Source organism: Colius striatus, chromosome 5 (assembly GCF_028858725.1).
Source record: "Colius striatus isolate bColStr4 chromosome 5, bColStr4.1.hap1, whole genome shotgun sequence".
NCBI lineage: Eukaryota > Metazoa > Chordata > Aves > Coliiformes > Coliidae > Colius > Colius striatus.
The window spans coordinates 5,021,416-5,037,767 of record NC_084763.1 but is presented as its reverse complement, the minus strand read 5'-3'; the positions used below and the strand labels follow the sequence as shown (position 1 = coordinate 5,037,767).

The following is a 16,352-nucleotide window of genomic DNA, read 5'->3' as shown; positions in this document are numbered from 1 at the left end:
GGTGCACCTGCAATGCAACCCTGAATGTGATGAGGGCTCAGGAGACCAAGAAGGCTCTTTGATTAACAAACATGCCAATGTTTTCAAACCCTCATGCTCCTCCAGCCCACTGGAAGCCCGGGGCTGCAGAGAGGTGCCAGGAGGAGGCACAACGTGTACAGAGGCAAAGCCAAGGATTTGTTGTTTGTGTCATGGCAATCTCAAGGCTCCAATCCTTATCACAGAATCACAGAATCTAAAGGGTTGGAAGGGTTTAGATCTGCTGGTTGCAGAAAAAAAGGAGAAGAATACTAATGCTGCTCACAGTGTTTTGCACAGAGATAGTTTCTAGCCTTCTTCCCGGTGCTAATGCTCACCCTTCCTCTGCCCCTCCGGGTCCCAGGTGGTGGTAGTGGGGGGAAGGGTGTGTTAGAGGGAGCTGTCAGCATCACCAGCCCTTCCCTGGGTCATTTTAATGTGTTTTCTAACATGCTTCTCCACCTTCTCTGTCTCCACTGGCCTGCAACCCCACATTACTATGTGCAGTGCCCCTTAGGTATGTTAGATACTACTTTTGTTCTGTCTGCTACCGCTAAACCCAGTTTTGCCAGCCTCAGGTCTGCATGCTTTTAACTGACCAGCAGTGAGTTGCATACAACTTGGGGGGGAGGCTCCCCAATGCCAGCTTGTGTCCCCATCTTTTATCTTTCACCTGTATCCCACATCCCCACTGCCCAAGAGCCCTGCTATTGTACCAGGCTGGTGTTGCTGTACACTGTACCAATAGTGTCTGACTCAAAAGTGCCTTATCCTGCCCAGGGGGTGAGAGCTCTTACATGCTGCGTGTGAACCTCCTCAGGCATTTGTGTCTCAGGTGCAAGCCCCTGCCAGCACTTCTGACCCTCTGAGTGGCTGCATCTTGCTTCACAGCTGCCCATGGCACCAGCGGGACTGCGGCAAAGCACATCGATACTGCCTCAGCTCAGCCCCGAAGCTCAGCCCAGGAAGCTGCCCTGCCAAAGTTCACGTTTCATAGGGTAGGCATGAGCACTAGAGAAGAGGAAACATACATTTAAACCCAAACAGGCTCAGCTTGAAGGAAACTTTGGTTTTCAATGCAGCTATGAATTAAGGTAAGAAACAACTGCATTTTACCTATAATTTGACAGAGCGAGGTGGCAAGAAGTGGTGTCTCATGGACTCAGTGAAACTCTTCACTGCTTAATGCTTGGGATCTGAGTGATACTTAATTTGGGTAGTGTTTACAATCTGTGAAAGCAGAAAGGAGAAGACTTTAATTAATTGGAGAGGACCAGGGCGGATGGGTTTTACCCGGTGACTAATTATTTGTGGCATCTTGTGGTAAGAGAAAAATCCTCCTCCTGGCTTGAAGTCCTCAAGGTTAAAGCAAAATGCTGATAGGTGACTAGTGTGCAGCATTAGCCCAGAAGGACAGACCAAAAAGATGCAGCTGTTCTACTTGATTAGCTGGTTTTGTTAGATGTCTGCAGGGATTTCACAACCCGCCAGCATTGCTTACCTTTAGTTTGGGTCAGTGAACCGACATCCCAAACAGTACTGACCCTGAAAGGCAGCCCAACACAGCAAATCTGGTAGAGATGATAAGAAAGTGTCTGATGCAGACAGACCAGCAAGAGAATGGCACAAATCCAAACACTTGAAAACCCCAGCTTTCTGTATGACTATATTACTTCATTTCTCTGTGACTCAGCTTTCCATAGGAAGGATGTTGCACTGAGATGTCTGCTGGTTTCGGTGAGATATTTGGGTAACAGAGTGGCAGCAGCCCTTTACGTGCTTGTGTGGTATAAAAACAACAGTGGTTGCCAAAATCAGGTCTGCTGGTGCAACCCCTGTGTGGAGGCAGCACAGGCAGAGGCAGGGAAGAGGGTGACAGGAGAAAAGACACAACTGTAATGAATTATGAGGGTTTGGGCAGGGCAGAAGAAGTCCAAAAGGGAGAGGAAAAGACTGAAGTTTGACTAAGGAGAGCAGATGGTAAATTGAGAGCAAATTCTGGGCTCTCCAGTTCAAGAGGGACAGGGAACTGCTGGAGAGAGGCCATCACAGGGCTACCGGGATGCTGAGGGGACTGGAGCGTCTCTGTGAGGAGGAAAGGCTGCGGGACCTGGGGCTGTTCAGCCTGGAGAAGAGAAGGCTGAAGAGGGATCTTATCAATGCTTATAAATACCTAAAGGGTGAGTGTCAAGAGGATGGGGCCAGTCTGTTTTCTGTGGTGCCCAGTGACAGGACAAGGGGTAATGGGCATAAGCTGGGACACAACAAGTTCCACTTAAACCTAAGCTAAAACTGCTTTGGTGCTGAGGTGAGGGAGCCCTGGCCCAGGCTGCCCAGGGAGGGTGTGGAGGCTCCTTCTCTGGAGATTTCCAAACCCACCTGGACATGCTCCTGTGCCCCTGATTGAAGGGAACCTGCTTTAGCAGGGAATTGGGCTGGATGAGCTCTGGAAGTCCCTTCCAACCCCAACCCTTCTGTGATTCTGTGTAAGAGTAAATCACATAGCAAATGTGATTTTCCCAGGAAGGGGCTGTCAGCTCCAGAACTCAAATCTCATCCAGACACAGCCAAGGAGCACTAACGTGTGCTGCTCTCGAACATGATGGAGAAGGTGATTGGAGAGATCTCCCATTTCTAGAGAGCCTGATTTCTCAATAATAGCACTGTGAAGTTATTAATAACAGCAAGGGAGGCAGGAAGTAAGTAGGTGCCACGCTAAAGGCAGCAAGAGGACAGAGCAAGTGGGAGTGATAAACAAGTACCAACAGTGCACAGAGCTACAAACAAGCCTCTGTCTTCACTGTCCCTTCAACAGAAAATACCAAAGAAACCTGAATGCAGCTTGGGAAGGCCTGGGAAAAAGAATCCTGAAGAAGAGCAGGTAAGAGAAAACACGGGCAAAATGCTCAGCTATGCATTTAAAAGGGGGTACAGAGTGTCAGGGGCAACTGTGCAAGCAGAAAAGGCAGATAGGAGAACTAACAAGCAGGAGGAAATACCTGTGAAACAAGTTTTCCAGTGCAAATCCCCATCCTGGCAATCACCATCCAGCTCCAAACCATGGGCAGCTCCTGGGAGGGCACCTGCCCTCCTGCAGCCGAGCTGAAGTGCTCCTCAGCCTCTCTGCAAGGACAAAAAATACTAATCTCCAGCACGGTTCTCACACCAGTTTCCTAATTTCACATCTCCTGGGGGCAGGACACCGCCTGGAAACCATCTCAGGTTGCAGAGAACCCTTTGATCTGGTGCTGGGACTGAGACCACAAAGCCGTGACCCCGAGAGTCACGGATGAAAGCTTCAGAACCATTTCAGTGATGTTTGAACCTCAGTTTTGAGACCATGGGGAGATGTGGGAGTCTGAATCATACCGTCAGGCCGCATTTCCTAGATGAGTAGGTCATTTCTCAAATGGATATTTAAGGCTCTGACCTCCTTAGGGACAGATTTCTAAAGGTACTTTGACTGCCAGAGGTTCAGACCAAGGCCTTGTGTGATTTTTCAGAAGCCCCTCAGTGCTTAGCTCCATTCAGATTGATTTGAATCCATGCTGGCACCCCATGGAAATGCTTTGATGTGACTATCTGCATCCTCACTTGCTCCAGAGCCGTGGTGATGCCCTGACCTGAGCCTATTCTCCGCTCCGTTAAGGAGTAGGTGAGACAGGCACCAAGTCTCCTGCACGGCCACTGTGTCTGCCTCAGAGGGCTTTTGCCCTGCCCAGAGTAGAGGGAAGGAGCTGAAACCACTGAAAGCTCCAGCTCAGAGCTTTTGCTATAAATACACTGCAGGGATGAGCTGCCAGAGGTTTGGCAGGGTTTGCCACGGCCTCAGCAAACCACACACAGCTGCAGTGCTGCCGTCCCTCCCAGAGGGCTCACGGCGGGTCTTCCTGGCAGGGAAACTGAACTAGCAAGGGAAGGGATGGGCAGGATTCACCCAGGGCATCGGGATTCTGTCCCCTGTGCCTGCTTTGCTGTGCCAGTGGCACAACCAGCCCGAGCCAGGCCACTGGCCCAGGCAGCTGGACCACACACCGATGGAGCAAAAGAACCATAGAATGGTAGGGTTGGAAGGGACCTTTAGAGATCATCTAGTCCACCCTCCCTGCAGAAGCAGGGTCACCTAGCAAGATCTTGTTCAAAATAATCCCTCTGTGGTTGCTCTGAAGCTCTGAATCACGGGGATTTTGGACTCTGCTGTCCCCATCCTGCTCTCCATGATCCAAGCCTGATCTTTTCCAATGTATTTCTTTAACCCCATACGATTGATTCGAGGTTACATACTGCTCATCTCCAGCTAGTGGTATCTGCTTCTAACATAGTTTTTGATAATGGTGCAAAAACTGTAGAACTGGAAAGGGGCACTTTTTTTCACCTCTTTGACCTAAATGCCTTTAGAAAGGGACCCCAGCCCTCTGCAACATTCAGCCTTATGTTTATCTTCATCAGCAGTGGCTCAGTAGGATTCCATTTCTGGGTCCCTTATTTAGGACACCTTAAATGCTCTGATTTTTGGAAAGCCTCTCCATCATGCTTCTGATCACTTCAGAGCACTGCTTGCTTTTAAAAAACTCATCATCAAAAGTCTTTGGGGGGATCCTCCATAAATGAGATCACTCAAATCCATCAGCAATCGATAAGCTTGCAGAACTCTGCTGGGCCACAGAAGTGGCCTGAGAATCAATCACAGGAGAAAGAGGAAACACCAAAGAAAGGAATTTGCTCACCTTTAAAGCCATCAGGGAAGGACTGGGGGGAGCAGGGAGCAAGGGTGCATCTGGGATTACACCACATCCACTTGGAAGTGATGGAGGGATGGTGAAAGAACTGGCTAGAAGGAGGGAAAACACACAGTGTTTAACAGAGGCAGCTCAGGCTGGCTTTTTGATAACAACATCCCTGTCCCCAAACTGTGCTGCTCGCTTTCCACAGCCATCCTACAGCCTTCCCTCTAACCCAGCCCTCAGCAGCTGCTCTATGCTCTGCACAGGGCCCCACATCCTTCCAGGGGCTCCCATCCCAGGATTTGGGCTAGCTAGTGCTCCTGAAGTACCTGGGGAGAGGACAGTTTGGCTTTTCTAGTCATTTCTTACCAAAGCAGAGTCACAGTGGTGAAGAGTGTCCTGTTTGCTCTGCCTCCCTGCCTATCAGGGGCTGCAGGGTTCTACACAGTGCCCGTCTGCTGAGCTTCTCCATCGTGTCTGGCCTAAAGCCCTTTCCCAGGCTGATTTCTCTTGACATGGAGACCCTCAGACATGCAAAAAGAGCCTCCTTGTCTTACTTAGAGCCTGTTGCAGTCCTTAGCCTTTCACCATTAAAAATGTGTATCTGGTTTCTCGCTTGTGTGTTTGTGGTGTGTGTTCCATGCCTCGGGGGTTTTTAGGGGTAATCTCACTAAATTAGCAAGATTATTGGCAAGAGTGAAAACAAAGTGTTATCAAGTGTTTGCAACCTGGTCTAGGTGGGACCTGCTTCTGCAGGGAGGTTGGACTAGATGATCTCTAAAGGTCCCTTCCAACCCCTACCAGTCTATGATTCAAAGTATGCCAGAGTCTACAGCCCCAGCGTCAAGCTCCTCAATGGTAAGGTCTTCTCTCTTTTGTTCCTTCCCATTTAGCATCTCTTCAGAGGGTTGCATCAGCTCTTCTTGCCACATCTGGCTGGGAGCTGGGTTTCAGAGTCTGCCCAGATCAGCAGTCAGGTTTCCTGGCAGATGTGCCCCCACTCTCCAGACGTGGTCTGTGTTGTTTCACTCCCAGGCGTGTTGCTTTGGCTACATCAAAGCCAACGTGAATCATCCGAGAAGCCCCAGATTACTCAGATCTCTCTGAATCACTGTCCAATTCTCTAACACTTTTATCACTTCCCCCTGCCAGCTCTGGATCCCAATTTGCTTTCAGACTGACAATAAAAATAGAGGAGGGGTTTTTTTTGGCTTTCACAAGCAACATTCCCAGGCTGGCTTTTGAGATGTGACAGCTCACCAGCCCAGCTCCTGTTGTCGTGCTTTGTTGGGCTGGTGTTGCTTTGGGCTGGAGGGAAGTGCCAGTTGAATAAGGAGGCAGTACAAAGCAAAGCTCCAACTCTCACATGCATTACCCTTTACCAACCTTCCAGTCTCATCAGGTGTCCAAACTCAAGCTTCTCTTCTATAAAGCCACACAGATTGGCAGCAGCTACACTCTCCTCCTTCACTGATTTCAATTTTGCCCAGGTTCCAGGTGAGGCTACACCAGCTGATTTCAGCTTGCTGTCAAAGGTAGGCATTGTGTCAGTTGCTTCCAGCACCTTCGGGGGGGGGAATGAGGAGAACATCTCACCACTTCAAAATTGAATAAAAGACAGAGATTTAAGATTTAAAGTGACTGCATGTGCTGTGCCAGGCCTGCTTTTAATCCCAGCCATCTCATGCCATCCGAAGCAACTCCAGAGACCATCCCCTAAGACTGGAGCCACGCAGTGGTTCATCCAAACAGTGGTTAGAGATGTCTGCAGCAGTTTGGTGACTGTGTGGCAGCTGCTCAGCACCAGGTTGGTCGGTGAGTCTCACCCAGAGCTCTATTAAGACTCATATCTCTCCAGCACCAGGCTGGTTGAGAGTCTCACCCAGAGCTCTATTAAGACTCATATCTCTCCTGCTAGTGTCCAACCAGTTCTGGTTAATTCCCTTCAACCTCTTTTTTCTATGTGCGTGTCAGAACTGCCACTGTCAGCTACAACATTTCCTCTGGAGGTACCCAAGGACATCCCTACAGTTTTGGCAAGAGCCAGCAGCCAGTAAGACACAGCTGGGTATAGTCACAAACATGCAAAAGCCAAGGTGGTAATGTTTGGGCAGGGTGGTGGCAGCTCAGATCTAAGGGTGAGAATAGCATGTGTGCCTGTAAGGGTTTCACAGGGGTTCTCACAAAGCCTACAGCTTCCCTGAGCCAGCTGCAGCCTCAGTGTGCAGCTCCAACACACTCAGCATAGAATCACTGAATGGTTAGGGTTGGAAGGGACCTCTAGAGACCATCCAGCCCAACTCCCTGCTACAGCAGGTTGCCATTGACCAGGGGGCACAGGAACGTGTCCAGGTGGGTTTGGAAACCTCCACACCCTCCCTGGGCAGCCTGGGCCAGGGCTCCCTCACCTCAGCACCAAAGGAGCTTCTCCTTGTGTTTAAGTGGTACTTTTTCTGTTCCAGCTTCATCCTGTTGCCCCTTGTCCTGTCCCTTGACACTACAGGAAAAAAGTGTCACCCTGTCCTCTCAACATCCACCTCTTATATACTTGTAAATGTTAATGAGATCCCCCCTCAGTCTCCTCTTCTCCAGACTAAACAGCCCCAGTTCCCGCAGCCTTTCCTCATAAGGAAGATGCTCCAGTCCCCTGATCATCTTGGTGGCCCTGCACTGGCCTCTCTCCAGCAGTTCCTTGTCCCTCTTGAGCTGAGGAGCCCAGAACTGGACACAGGACTCCAGATGAGGCCTCAGCAGGGCAGAGTTGGCAGGGAGCAGAACCTCCCTTGACCTGCTGGCCACACTCTTCTTGATGACCCCACAATGCACGTGCTGGAAATGTGCTTTGCTTGCCTGAGAAAAGTGTGCAAGTCTGCCTCCCCCAGAAATGCTGACTAAGGTGTGAAAATCTTTCTGAGGCGTGAACACTTCTCCCAGCTTACTGTGCAGATCTGAGCTGTGACCCTCTAGCAGAGCTCTGCCTTTGGTTATTTTTCCTTGCAGAGCCCTCTCCTTGGCAGTAAAGCATGTAACGTGGCACTGGGCTGAAGTGCCAGGGCTGATAACTGTAAAGCTCAGATGCACAAATAGGATTTGGCTCTTGTGTTGTTTGAAGGTTGAAATGCAGCTTCTGTTCCTTAGAGGAGTTTGTGGGTCTCTCATAATTTCACTTCCCTATATGTTACATAGAGTGCACATGGTTGTGGGGGATAGCTGGGTTGAGAAACAAGGGGTTTGGTCCTGCAGACTATTGTCTTTGAGACAGCAATAAACATGATAAAGGGCAGAAGTGTCTGTGAGGAGTAGGGTGCAACACTGCTGGGGAAATCTGCAGAGAGAGCAAAGCTGTTGAGCAGTTCCATGAGAAGCAGAAGTGAATCTACTATTTTCTGTGCTCAGCAAGGGAAAACGAGTGCTGGAGGCACCTCACAGCCCTGAGGTTCTCCTTCAGTGTCCTTTATGCTCACTTTGTCCCTTGGGTCAACATTTAACCCAGGCACAAACTGGGTTGAAGCTGACAAGCTATAGCGTGTGCTGAGGTGGGCTTTGTGAGGCTGACACGGAATACCTGTCAGGGGATCACAGAGGATGGGCACAGCTACATTTCCTCGCTTTTAGGGTGCAGCTAAAGGTCATCATATTGTTCCTGTCTGCCATGGGCTGGGTTTTGGGAGCCCTTTGGAGTTTGCAGCCCACTTGTGGAGCAACATCAGCTTAAACTGAGTAAAGTGACTACAAGAGGAGCTAAATATCCAAAGGGAACCAATGTCATTGCATGGGGCAGGATGAGTGGTGGTGGGAGGGTAGGGGTGTGTGGCTGGTGATGTACAAAATCTGGGAGCTAGAGAGTGAACAAACCACAGCCTGTGCTGGCAGTTTTGGATGCCAGTGTCATTTTGGCAACTGCAGCTCTCGCTTGCCCCTGGACAAGCTGTGTAGCATCTTGCCCTTCCCGTTAGCATGGGCACCACAGGCTTTGCAGCCACCCACCCAGGGGTCAAGGAAATCATTTGCTGCTCTAGAAGTTTGCTGATATTTCCAGACATTGATTAAGGGAGCAAGGATGGCAAAGACCAGCAGAGCTAGAGGTTCTCAGAGAGGAGAGTAAGGCAATGCCTCTCTCCAGGTCAAGGAGTTCTCACAGCACACACAATCTAGGCCAACAGCACCAGGCAGCCCTCTCTGGATGCCCATGGAGGTGGAAAAGATGCTAATGGGATACCAGCAGGCATCAAACAGTTGTTTTCTCTGTGCATGATGAGACTTCTGCTTGTCATGCCAGCTAAGGCACGTCTGAAACAGGAGTTTACACGTCTGAGAGGAAGCTGGGGCACTTTGCAGAGGCATCATGGTCTCTGTCCAGCTTTGTCACAGAGTCCAAAGTTAGAACTGGACTTCTGGAGCTTCCAGACTTCAGATCAAGGCCAGCCAAGTTTCAAATATCTCCAGGGATGGAGAACTCACACCTCACTGAAGCCCTGTGTTGGTATTTGACCTTTCTCATGGTGAAGTAATTTTTCTCATACATTGAGTAACAATTCCCCATGGCCACTGTCCCATTTTCCTCTAAGGAAACTTGTGTGCTTCACCTTTACTCCTTCTCACTAGATGGCCCTTGAGATGTCTCTTGCTGTGGCTGAGCAAACCCATTTCTCAGCATCTTCTCATACACCAAGTGCTCCAGCTCCAATCACTTTGGCAGCCCTCAGCTACAGCACACCAGTACATTGGTGAAGAACCCGTTGTGGAGCTAAGACAGAGGCTCTGAGGCTGTGCAGATGGGTGCAGGAGCAGCTCAGTGGCAAGGAGCTGGTGTAGTGACTCATAGTCAGCACCAGAGACTTGGTGTACCCCAGCACTGCTCTTCATGTTAAAGGCACCTGCTGTATACATTTAATCTCAGAAGAGAAAGAAAACACAAGGATGGGAAGGCAGATGGGCTATTTGGATTATGTGAGATATCTCCTGCTCATTTCTGTGTCCCCTCTACAGGGTAGATAATGACTGGAACAGACAGGTGAAGAGATAAGGAACCCATCACGTATCTCTGTAGACAACTCAGCTATCTCACCAGTAGAAAATCAGTATCTTGTTTGCAACTGCCACCAGCTTCAGCCCTTCACCTAGGCACGTCCTGTTCACCCCCTTTAATTCTGCTGCTGTCAGATAACACATCTCCAGAAGCTGGAGAGTTGAACTGGGCTGCAAGCAAGGCTCTGGGTAGGCTCCACAGACAATGTCACCTTCCAGTTCAAGTGGCAAGGCACTGCAAGAGCCTCTCAGCCCATGGGTGTGCCTGCCTGCTGCAAACAGCCTTCCCCACGCTGTGCCCGTGCCCCGAAACTATCAGCGCTGAGACAGCCCTTCTTCTAGCCCACTTTTCCTGTGCAAAACCACAAAGACTGTTTTCTAATGACTGAGGGCACTTCTAATTTAAATGTTTTGGGGACAACTAGGCTTTGAACTCTCAGAATAAGAAGGTATTTTAAAACAGAGAGCCTGCATTTCCAACTGGTGCCAAAAAAACCCTCCTCTTTGAGAAACGACTACAAATAGAGGCCAGAACTTGATGGCCCACACCACAGACAACACTCTGGCAATCAGGCACTAAAGAAAATGTCAGTATGGTCACAGCAGCCACCCATGAGGGAGTTTGTTGTGGTTACCACCACACCATATGAGACTTGTCAGGCAAGCACTGTCTCATGTGTCAGGGCATCTTTATTTCACGCTTAGTTTCGCGAGGCTTGTTTTAAACAGAGGCTATAAAAACGACTGCTGTCAGTTGACATGTAGGTTGGGATTCCAACCACTTCTCTCTGTCAGGAGTGGGAGTAGTTATCCACTATTAGCATCTGCCACTGAGTAATGCACCCACGCTCTCCTTATAGCCAAGAGGAGTTCCACCAGTGCAGTCAGCAGAATCTGGGAAGCGGTCTTTCTCATCTGAAAGCAGATTTGGCCTGACCTGCATTGGGTCAGATGCACTGCTCTGCATTGGCTGTATTGACTACACCTCCCACTAACAGGAGATGTAAACATCTGTATTAGAGACAGCTTATGATCACTGAGCTGAGTCCTTTTACAGTCAATGGGAAGACTGGAAAGCCTGTAAGAAGCTTGAGACACTGTGACCAAGGGGTAGTTATTGGTTGCAGTTCTGTCGTCACTGACCTGTCCCTTCAGTCTTGGCTTTAACAGGCTGCTTTGGCCATGTTGTCATCTCCCTGGGCCCCTGCACAGCATACCCCACTCAACTTCCTTCATTTCCTACAATGAAAGAAAGCAATGGCTACTTTACTTCAACCAGGGAGCAGACTCAAAGCAGTAGCATCTGCACCCCTTCAGGAGTTTTGGTTCCCTGCAAGCAGAAATCTTTGCTGAGACTTGAACACCACATCTCAAGGGAGCACATAAGAACTGATGGGTGCTTTGGGTTACTGGATGTGCAGAGCAGGGAGCCCAGAGGTCCCACACCGGCACCCCATGCCTTCTTTGAGTGCAGCCTCCAAACTAGCAAGCTCCAGGCTCTCACCTGGCTACCACATGGCCAAGGCAGGAGCAATCATGAGACATGCTGGTGCCTGAGAACATCAGTGTGGTTTCTCCTCTTTCGATCAGAGGCTCATTTTTTACCAGACCCCACTCACTCATCATAGATACCCTTGCTCCCAAGGGATGTCCCAGAGCAAGCTTTGCTTCTCCCACATCACCAAGCACTGCCTCAGACCCAGCCAAACTCAGCATCTAACCACCCTTCTCCTCTGGGGTTAGCATGTGGGGTGAGATTGGGCTTATTGTGGTGCTCAGAAGCACCTCGAGCTGCTCAACAGCAACAGGCCAGGTAGGGTTTCTTGCCAAGCACTGCAGGAGAGCACCTGCACTTAAGCTGCCACACACCACCTGCAGAGCTCACTCAGTCCCAGAGCAGCTTGCTGCTTCTTCTGATCCTCCTCTGACAGCCTGGAAACTCTCATTTCTTTTTTCTTATCCTAAAGAGAGTGAAGTGCATGTAACAGCAGAGTCTGGGATTTTGTTTGTCACCACCACCACCTCCACAGCAAGACAACTCTCACATAGTGACAAAATCCCAAAGTGTTGGTGAGATCATAGAATCACCAAATGGTGGGGTTGGAAGGGACCTTTAGAGATCATCCAGCCCAACCCCCCTGCAGAAGCAGGGTCACCTAGATCAGGTCACACAGGAACATGTCCAGGTGGATCTTGAAGACCTCCAAGGAAGGAGCCTCCACACCCTCCCTGGGCAGCCTGTGCCAGGGCTCCCTCACCTCAACAGGGAAAGAGTTTTGCCTTATGTTTAAATGGAACTTTTTGTGCTCCAGCTTCATCCCATCACCCCTTGTCCTCTTGCTGGATACAACAGAAAGAAGGGATGTCCCAACCTCCTGACACCCACCCTTTAGATACTTATAAATAAGATCCCCCGTCAGTCTCCTCCAGACTAAACAGCCCCAGTTCCCACAGGTCTCTCACTGTTTTACCACAGCAAGTACTGGATCTCTCTCTAACACGATTCTCTTCTCCCTTTTGATGTTGCCTTAGCCAGCAAGCCCAGCATGACGGAAGCATCCACAGAAACGACGGCTGAATACACTTACGATGAACACGCTTTTTCCTGCAATAAGACTGACATCCAAGAGTTTGGGAAAATATTTCTGCCCATATTTTACATTGCAGTGTTTGCTCTTGGCCTCGCAGGGAATCTAATGGTGGTTCTTGCCATTGTGAAAGAAGGCCGTAAGAAAAGCATCACTGACATCTATCTCCTGAACTTGGCTATCTCGGACCTTCTCTTCGTGGTCTCCCTCCCCTTCTGGGCTTCCAACACGGTGCGTGGGTGGACCTTGGGGACTATTCCATGCACAGCTGTTTCCTCACTGTATTACATTGGCTTCTTTGGGGGCATGTTCTTTATCACTGTTATCAGTATCGACAGGTACTCGGCCATCGTCCGGGCAACGTATTCTCTGAAATCCAGAACGGTGAAACACGGCCTTCTCGTGACCTGTGGAGTCTGGGCAACAGCAGTTCTCGTTTCAGTGCCACATTTTGTGTTCTCCAGGCTGGTTGAAAGCGACTGCACTTCTGCCTTCCCCCGGGAGCTGGAGAACATCTGGCCGGTGTTCTGCAACGTGGAGCTGAACGCCGTCGGCTTTTTCATCCCGGTGTGTATCATCTGCTACTGCTACTGTGGGATCGTCAAAACCCTGCTGCTCTGCAAAAACCAGAAAAAGGCACGAGCTATAAGGCTGGTCTTGGTTGTGGTGGTGGTGTTTTTGCTGTTTTGGTCCCCCTACAACGTCCTGATTTTTCTAGAGACTTTAAAGCGCTTCGAGTTGTTCACCAGTTGCAACCAAATCAAATCCTTGGACTACGCGATGCACCTGACCGAAACCATTGCGTTCAGCCACTGCTGTCTCAATCCTCTCATCTATGCTTTTGCTGGGGAGAAATTCAGGAGATACCTTCACCACATCTGCTTAAGGTACTGCCCTTTCCTGTGCTTCTGTGGCCCTTGCAGTCGCTACCGGGTCAGCCACTCGGCCAGCTATGCGGAGAGCATTGTGATCAGCAACATCACTGTGAACACCAGCGACCAGGATGGCTCTGTCTTCGTCTAAAAGGCTCTGTGAAGAAGAAATGTGTGTAAATCTACCAGGGCTTGCCATTACCCATAGGAAGAGACTTAAGGGCTGCACTGAATTACTGACGTGTCTCTTGTGAAGCATTACATGGAAATGGTAAAACCAAGGCGAAGGCTGAACGTGGAACTGAATCAAGAGAGAAGGCAGAAGCAAAGGCAGTACTCTGTGTCTAGAACAAGTGATGGAGAAGAATTTAAGGGTAGAGAAGCTGTTAAAACAGTTTCAACACGGAGAGCTCTGTGTGTGTGGGTGTAGGCACACACACTACAAATGTACATAGACCTAAACTCATTTTGAAGGGAAGAGGCGTCTCCTTAATGAATGGTAGCTGACTGTTAGCAAAGGGGAACGTTTTGGATAGTACAAGGGTATATTTCTGATTTTGTATGTCCATATGGAAATGATCCTGGGCTTATTGATGGCAACAAATGCTTTTCCTATGCTTTCATACCTAATAAAATCCTACTGTCAGAACAAACAGGGCTTATTTCTGAATATGTGTTTAGTGCCAACAACACAGCCGGTGTTGACCACACACAGTAATCACAGCAAGGATTTTCCATAAGGATTTGGCACCTGACCTGGAGCGAGTCTAAGCCCATAGGCTTATCCCTTGATTTCCACAGGCTGAGGCAAAGGCCAGAGTTTGGTGGAGCCCTTCCCTCAGCACATCTCCAAGCGAGGGGCCACCAGACAACAGACATCAGCAGATAGTGAGGACCACAGGTATGGGCTCAGGTGTCATGGTGCTTGGTCCAAATATGGCATGAGCAAGCTGTGAATTGCTTGTGGAGCACAGTAAGTACGTGCTCCACCCCCATGCTCTGCTTGCCACATCAACTCTGTCTACACCATCATTGACAGTGGCTTTTCAGACCAAACTCCCACTTGCCCGTGCTGCTTACCACAACCTTCCTCAACCTTTGTGGCCTCCCCACCTGATTTCCCCAGGGAAACCTGCAGCTGTACCCAGATTTAACACATCCCAGAAGACACATTCAGCATGTGCACTCCACAGGCTGCAAACATCCTTTTTCCCCTTGCAATGACAGTACACTGGTGGTGGAAAAACACCGATCACAACTGAGAGTCCTTGCCCAGAGGCCTCCCTGGGAAGCTCCTGCCAGCATCTGCTGCAAGAGCAAAGGAGATTTCTGTTGGTGCTCTGGAGTGTCAGCAGGAGGAGCAGGCTCTTTCTTTGTGGGCCTTAATACCACCCTGTTTCTAAGAAAGCTCAGAGGAGAGCTTCCCCACTGAGCAGTTTTCCACATGCAATAACTCCAGAGATATTAAATATTCCACTTTTTGCTCCTGAACGTTCATCACCCTCCGCAGTAGAACGGCCCCTCTGCATAAAATGCCCCATAGTAGGTGTAAATGTATTCTCTGGGCTCAGCTTTTAAAAATTCAGCTCTGAGTGGACTTCCAGACTTCAGTTATTGTCCAAGATTAAGTGTTGTGTGTCACTTGAAATTAAGTTACTTTCCAAGCTTGAGTCTGCCCGAGCAAGTGAGATAAGACAACTCCCTCTGTCCCCACCTCCAGGCAAGTGGTATTTTTGAGAAATGGTATTTTTACAATGTTTGGGTTTTTTTTAAGAAATGCTAAGATGGGCAGAAAGAAAGAGGAAGGTACAGTGAGACTAAACAAGAAGTCATCTGCATGAAACGGGACTGCAGAAGGTGGATTGCCAGGCTGAGCAATGCAATCTCGCTTGTTTTATTCAACTCTGTGTTTATTTTCCAGACAATGGCGAGTTACTGAGTGGGAAGAGTAAGAGGCACCTTTAATTATGACCTGTGTGCTGTCTCCAGAATGAAAGGTGCAAGCCCAGAGCTTTCTGCCAGCTCTCTAGGAAAGGAGAGGATTTTCCTGTCTAGCTCCAGTGGTTTCCCAGGAATCCTACCAACCCCTCACAGCACACACACCTCCCAGAGGCAGTCTGCCTCCATGCAGACTTGGTGCTGTGAGTCAAACTGCCTTGACAGGCCTGGGACACCTATGAGATGCGGTGCATCTGCAAAAATCCTTCACTTCCAAGTCAAAAGCCTCTCCTGACAGCCTGCACTTTTGTCCTCTTTGCCATACTCTGCAATGGAAGACTCCCAAGGATTTTCAGCACACCATCATCAATTTTTTATGCCAAGTTGGTATTTAGAATCTGTTATTGATGTGCAAGGTCTGATTGCTCAATGTCATACGAGCTTAAAAGCTTCAGGGGGATTTCTAGGCACTGGGCTGTGCAACAAACAGCTACTTCATGCAGACGGCTCCTCAGAGCAGAAGTGGTAAACCATTGAAAACCAGAATCCACATTTTCATTGTCTGCATTAGCAGCAAGGGTTTGGTTGCAATTTTCCCTTAAAACACTTCAGCCTCCATGAAGCATTTCAATGCTCTGAAGGCAACCAGTACCAAACTCGGTGAGGTCTGGGTTCAGCTGCAGCTGAGACAGGCCTTGCTGCTCTTTGCTGTGCTGCACCATGGCCCCTGCCCACACCTTGCCTCTCTCACAATTTGTGGCAGCTCATACTCTGCAGTTTCCTGGGTTTCTGCTAATTTTATCCATTACACTCCTTGAGGGATTCTTTGCACCAGTCAAGACTGAATGAGAGTCAACTGATGTCCCTTTAAGTTCCTCCACTGGACTTTCAGTCGATTGTAGCCTTCATTTAAAGTTACTACTTCTCTTTCAAAACCTCTGCAGCAGGAAACTGAGGACCAGCAACACTCAGTCCCTACTATTACAGGAGTAAACCAGCCTCTCATCATGGGATAAAACCTTTTCACCTGCCATAAATCAAGGATAGGCTCTTACAAGCCACAATTTAGACATCAAAATGCTCACACACACACACACTTGTTATATCTATCCAGTGAAGAGTATCTGGTTGTGCAAAAAGGTCAGGAAGCCTCTGGGTTTGGTAGAGGGGTTGGGTTTGGTAGT

The 16,352-nt window shown here is 49.2% G+C and overlaps 1 protein-coding gene across 4 annotated transcripts; it reads left to right on the top strand.

The window, feature by feature from the left end:
- Positions 1-1,040: 1,040 nt before the first annotated feature.
- On the top strand, positions 1,041-13,845 carry CX3CR1 (C-X3-C motif chemokine receptor 1). Of its 4 annotated transcripts, none has more exons than XM_061997013.1 (3): positions 1,041-1,112; positions 2,834-2,899; positions 12,303-13,845. In XM_061997013.1, the coding sequence occupies exon 3, from the start codon at positions 12,317-12,319 to the stop codon at positions 13,379-13,381; it is 1,065 nt and encodes a 354-aa protein (XP_061852997.1). In that variant the 5' UTR covers positions 1,041-1,112; positions 2,834-2,899; positions 12,303-12,316; the 3' UTR covers positions 13,382-13,845. The 4 variants fall into 4 exon arrangements, with proteins under 4 accessions (XP_061852997.1, XP_061852998.1, XP_061852999.1 ...); XM_061997014.1 differs by lacking the exon at positions 1,041-1,112 and adding an exon at positions 2,129-2,198; XM_061997015.1 differs by lacking the exons at positions 1,041-1,112; positions 2,834-2,899 and adding exons at positions 5,585-5,600; positions 6,233-6,277 and having other exon boundaries at positions 12,307-13,845.
- Positions 13,846-16,352: the final 2,507 nt, after the last annotated feature.

What these genes read in the sequence shown, in the direction of transcription:
- CX3CR1 (XM_061997013.1), top strand. Translation starts at nt 12,317, where the DNA reads ATGACGGAAGCATCCACAGAAACGACGGCTGAATACACTTACGATGAA.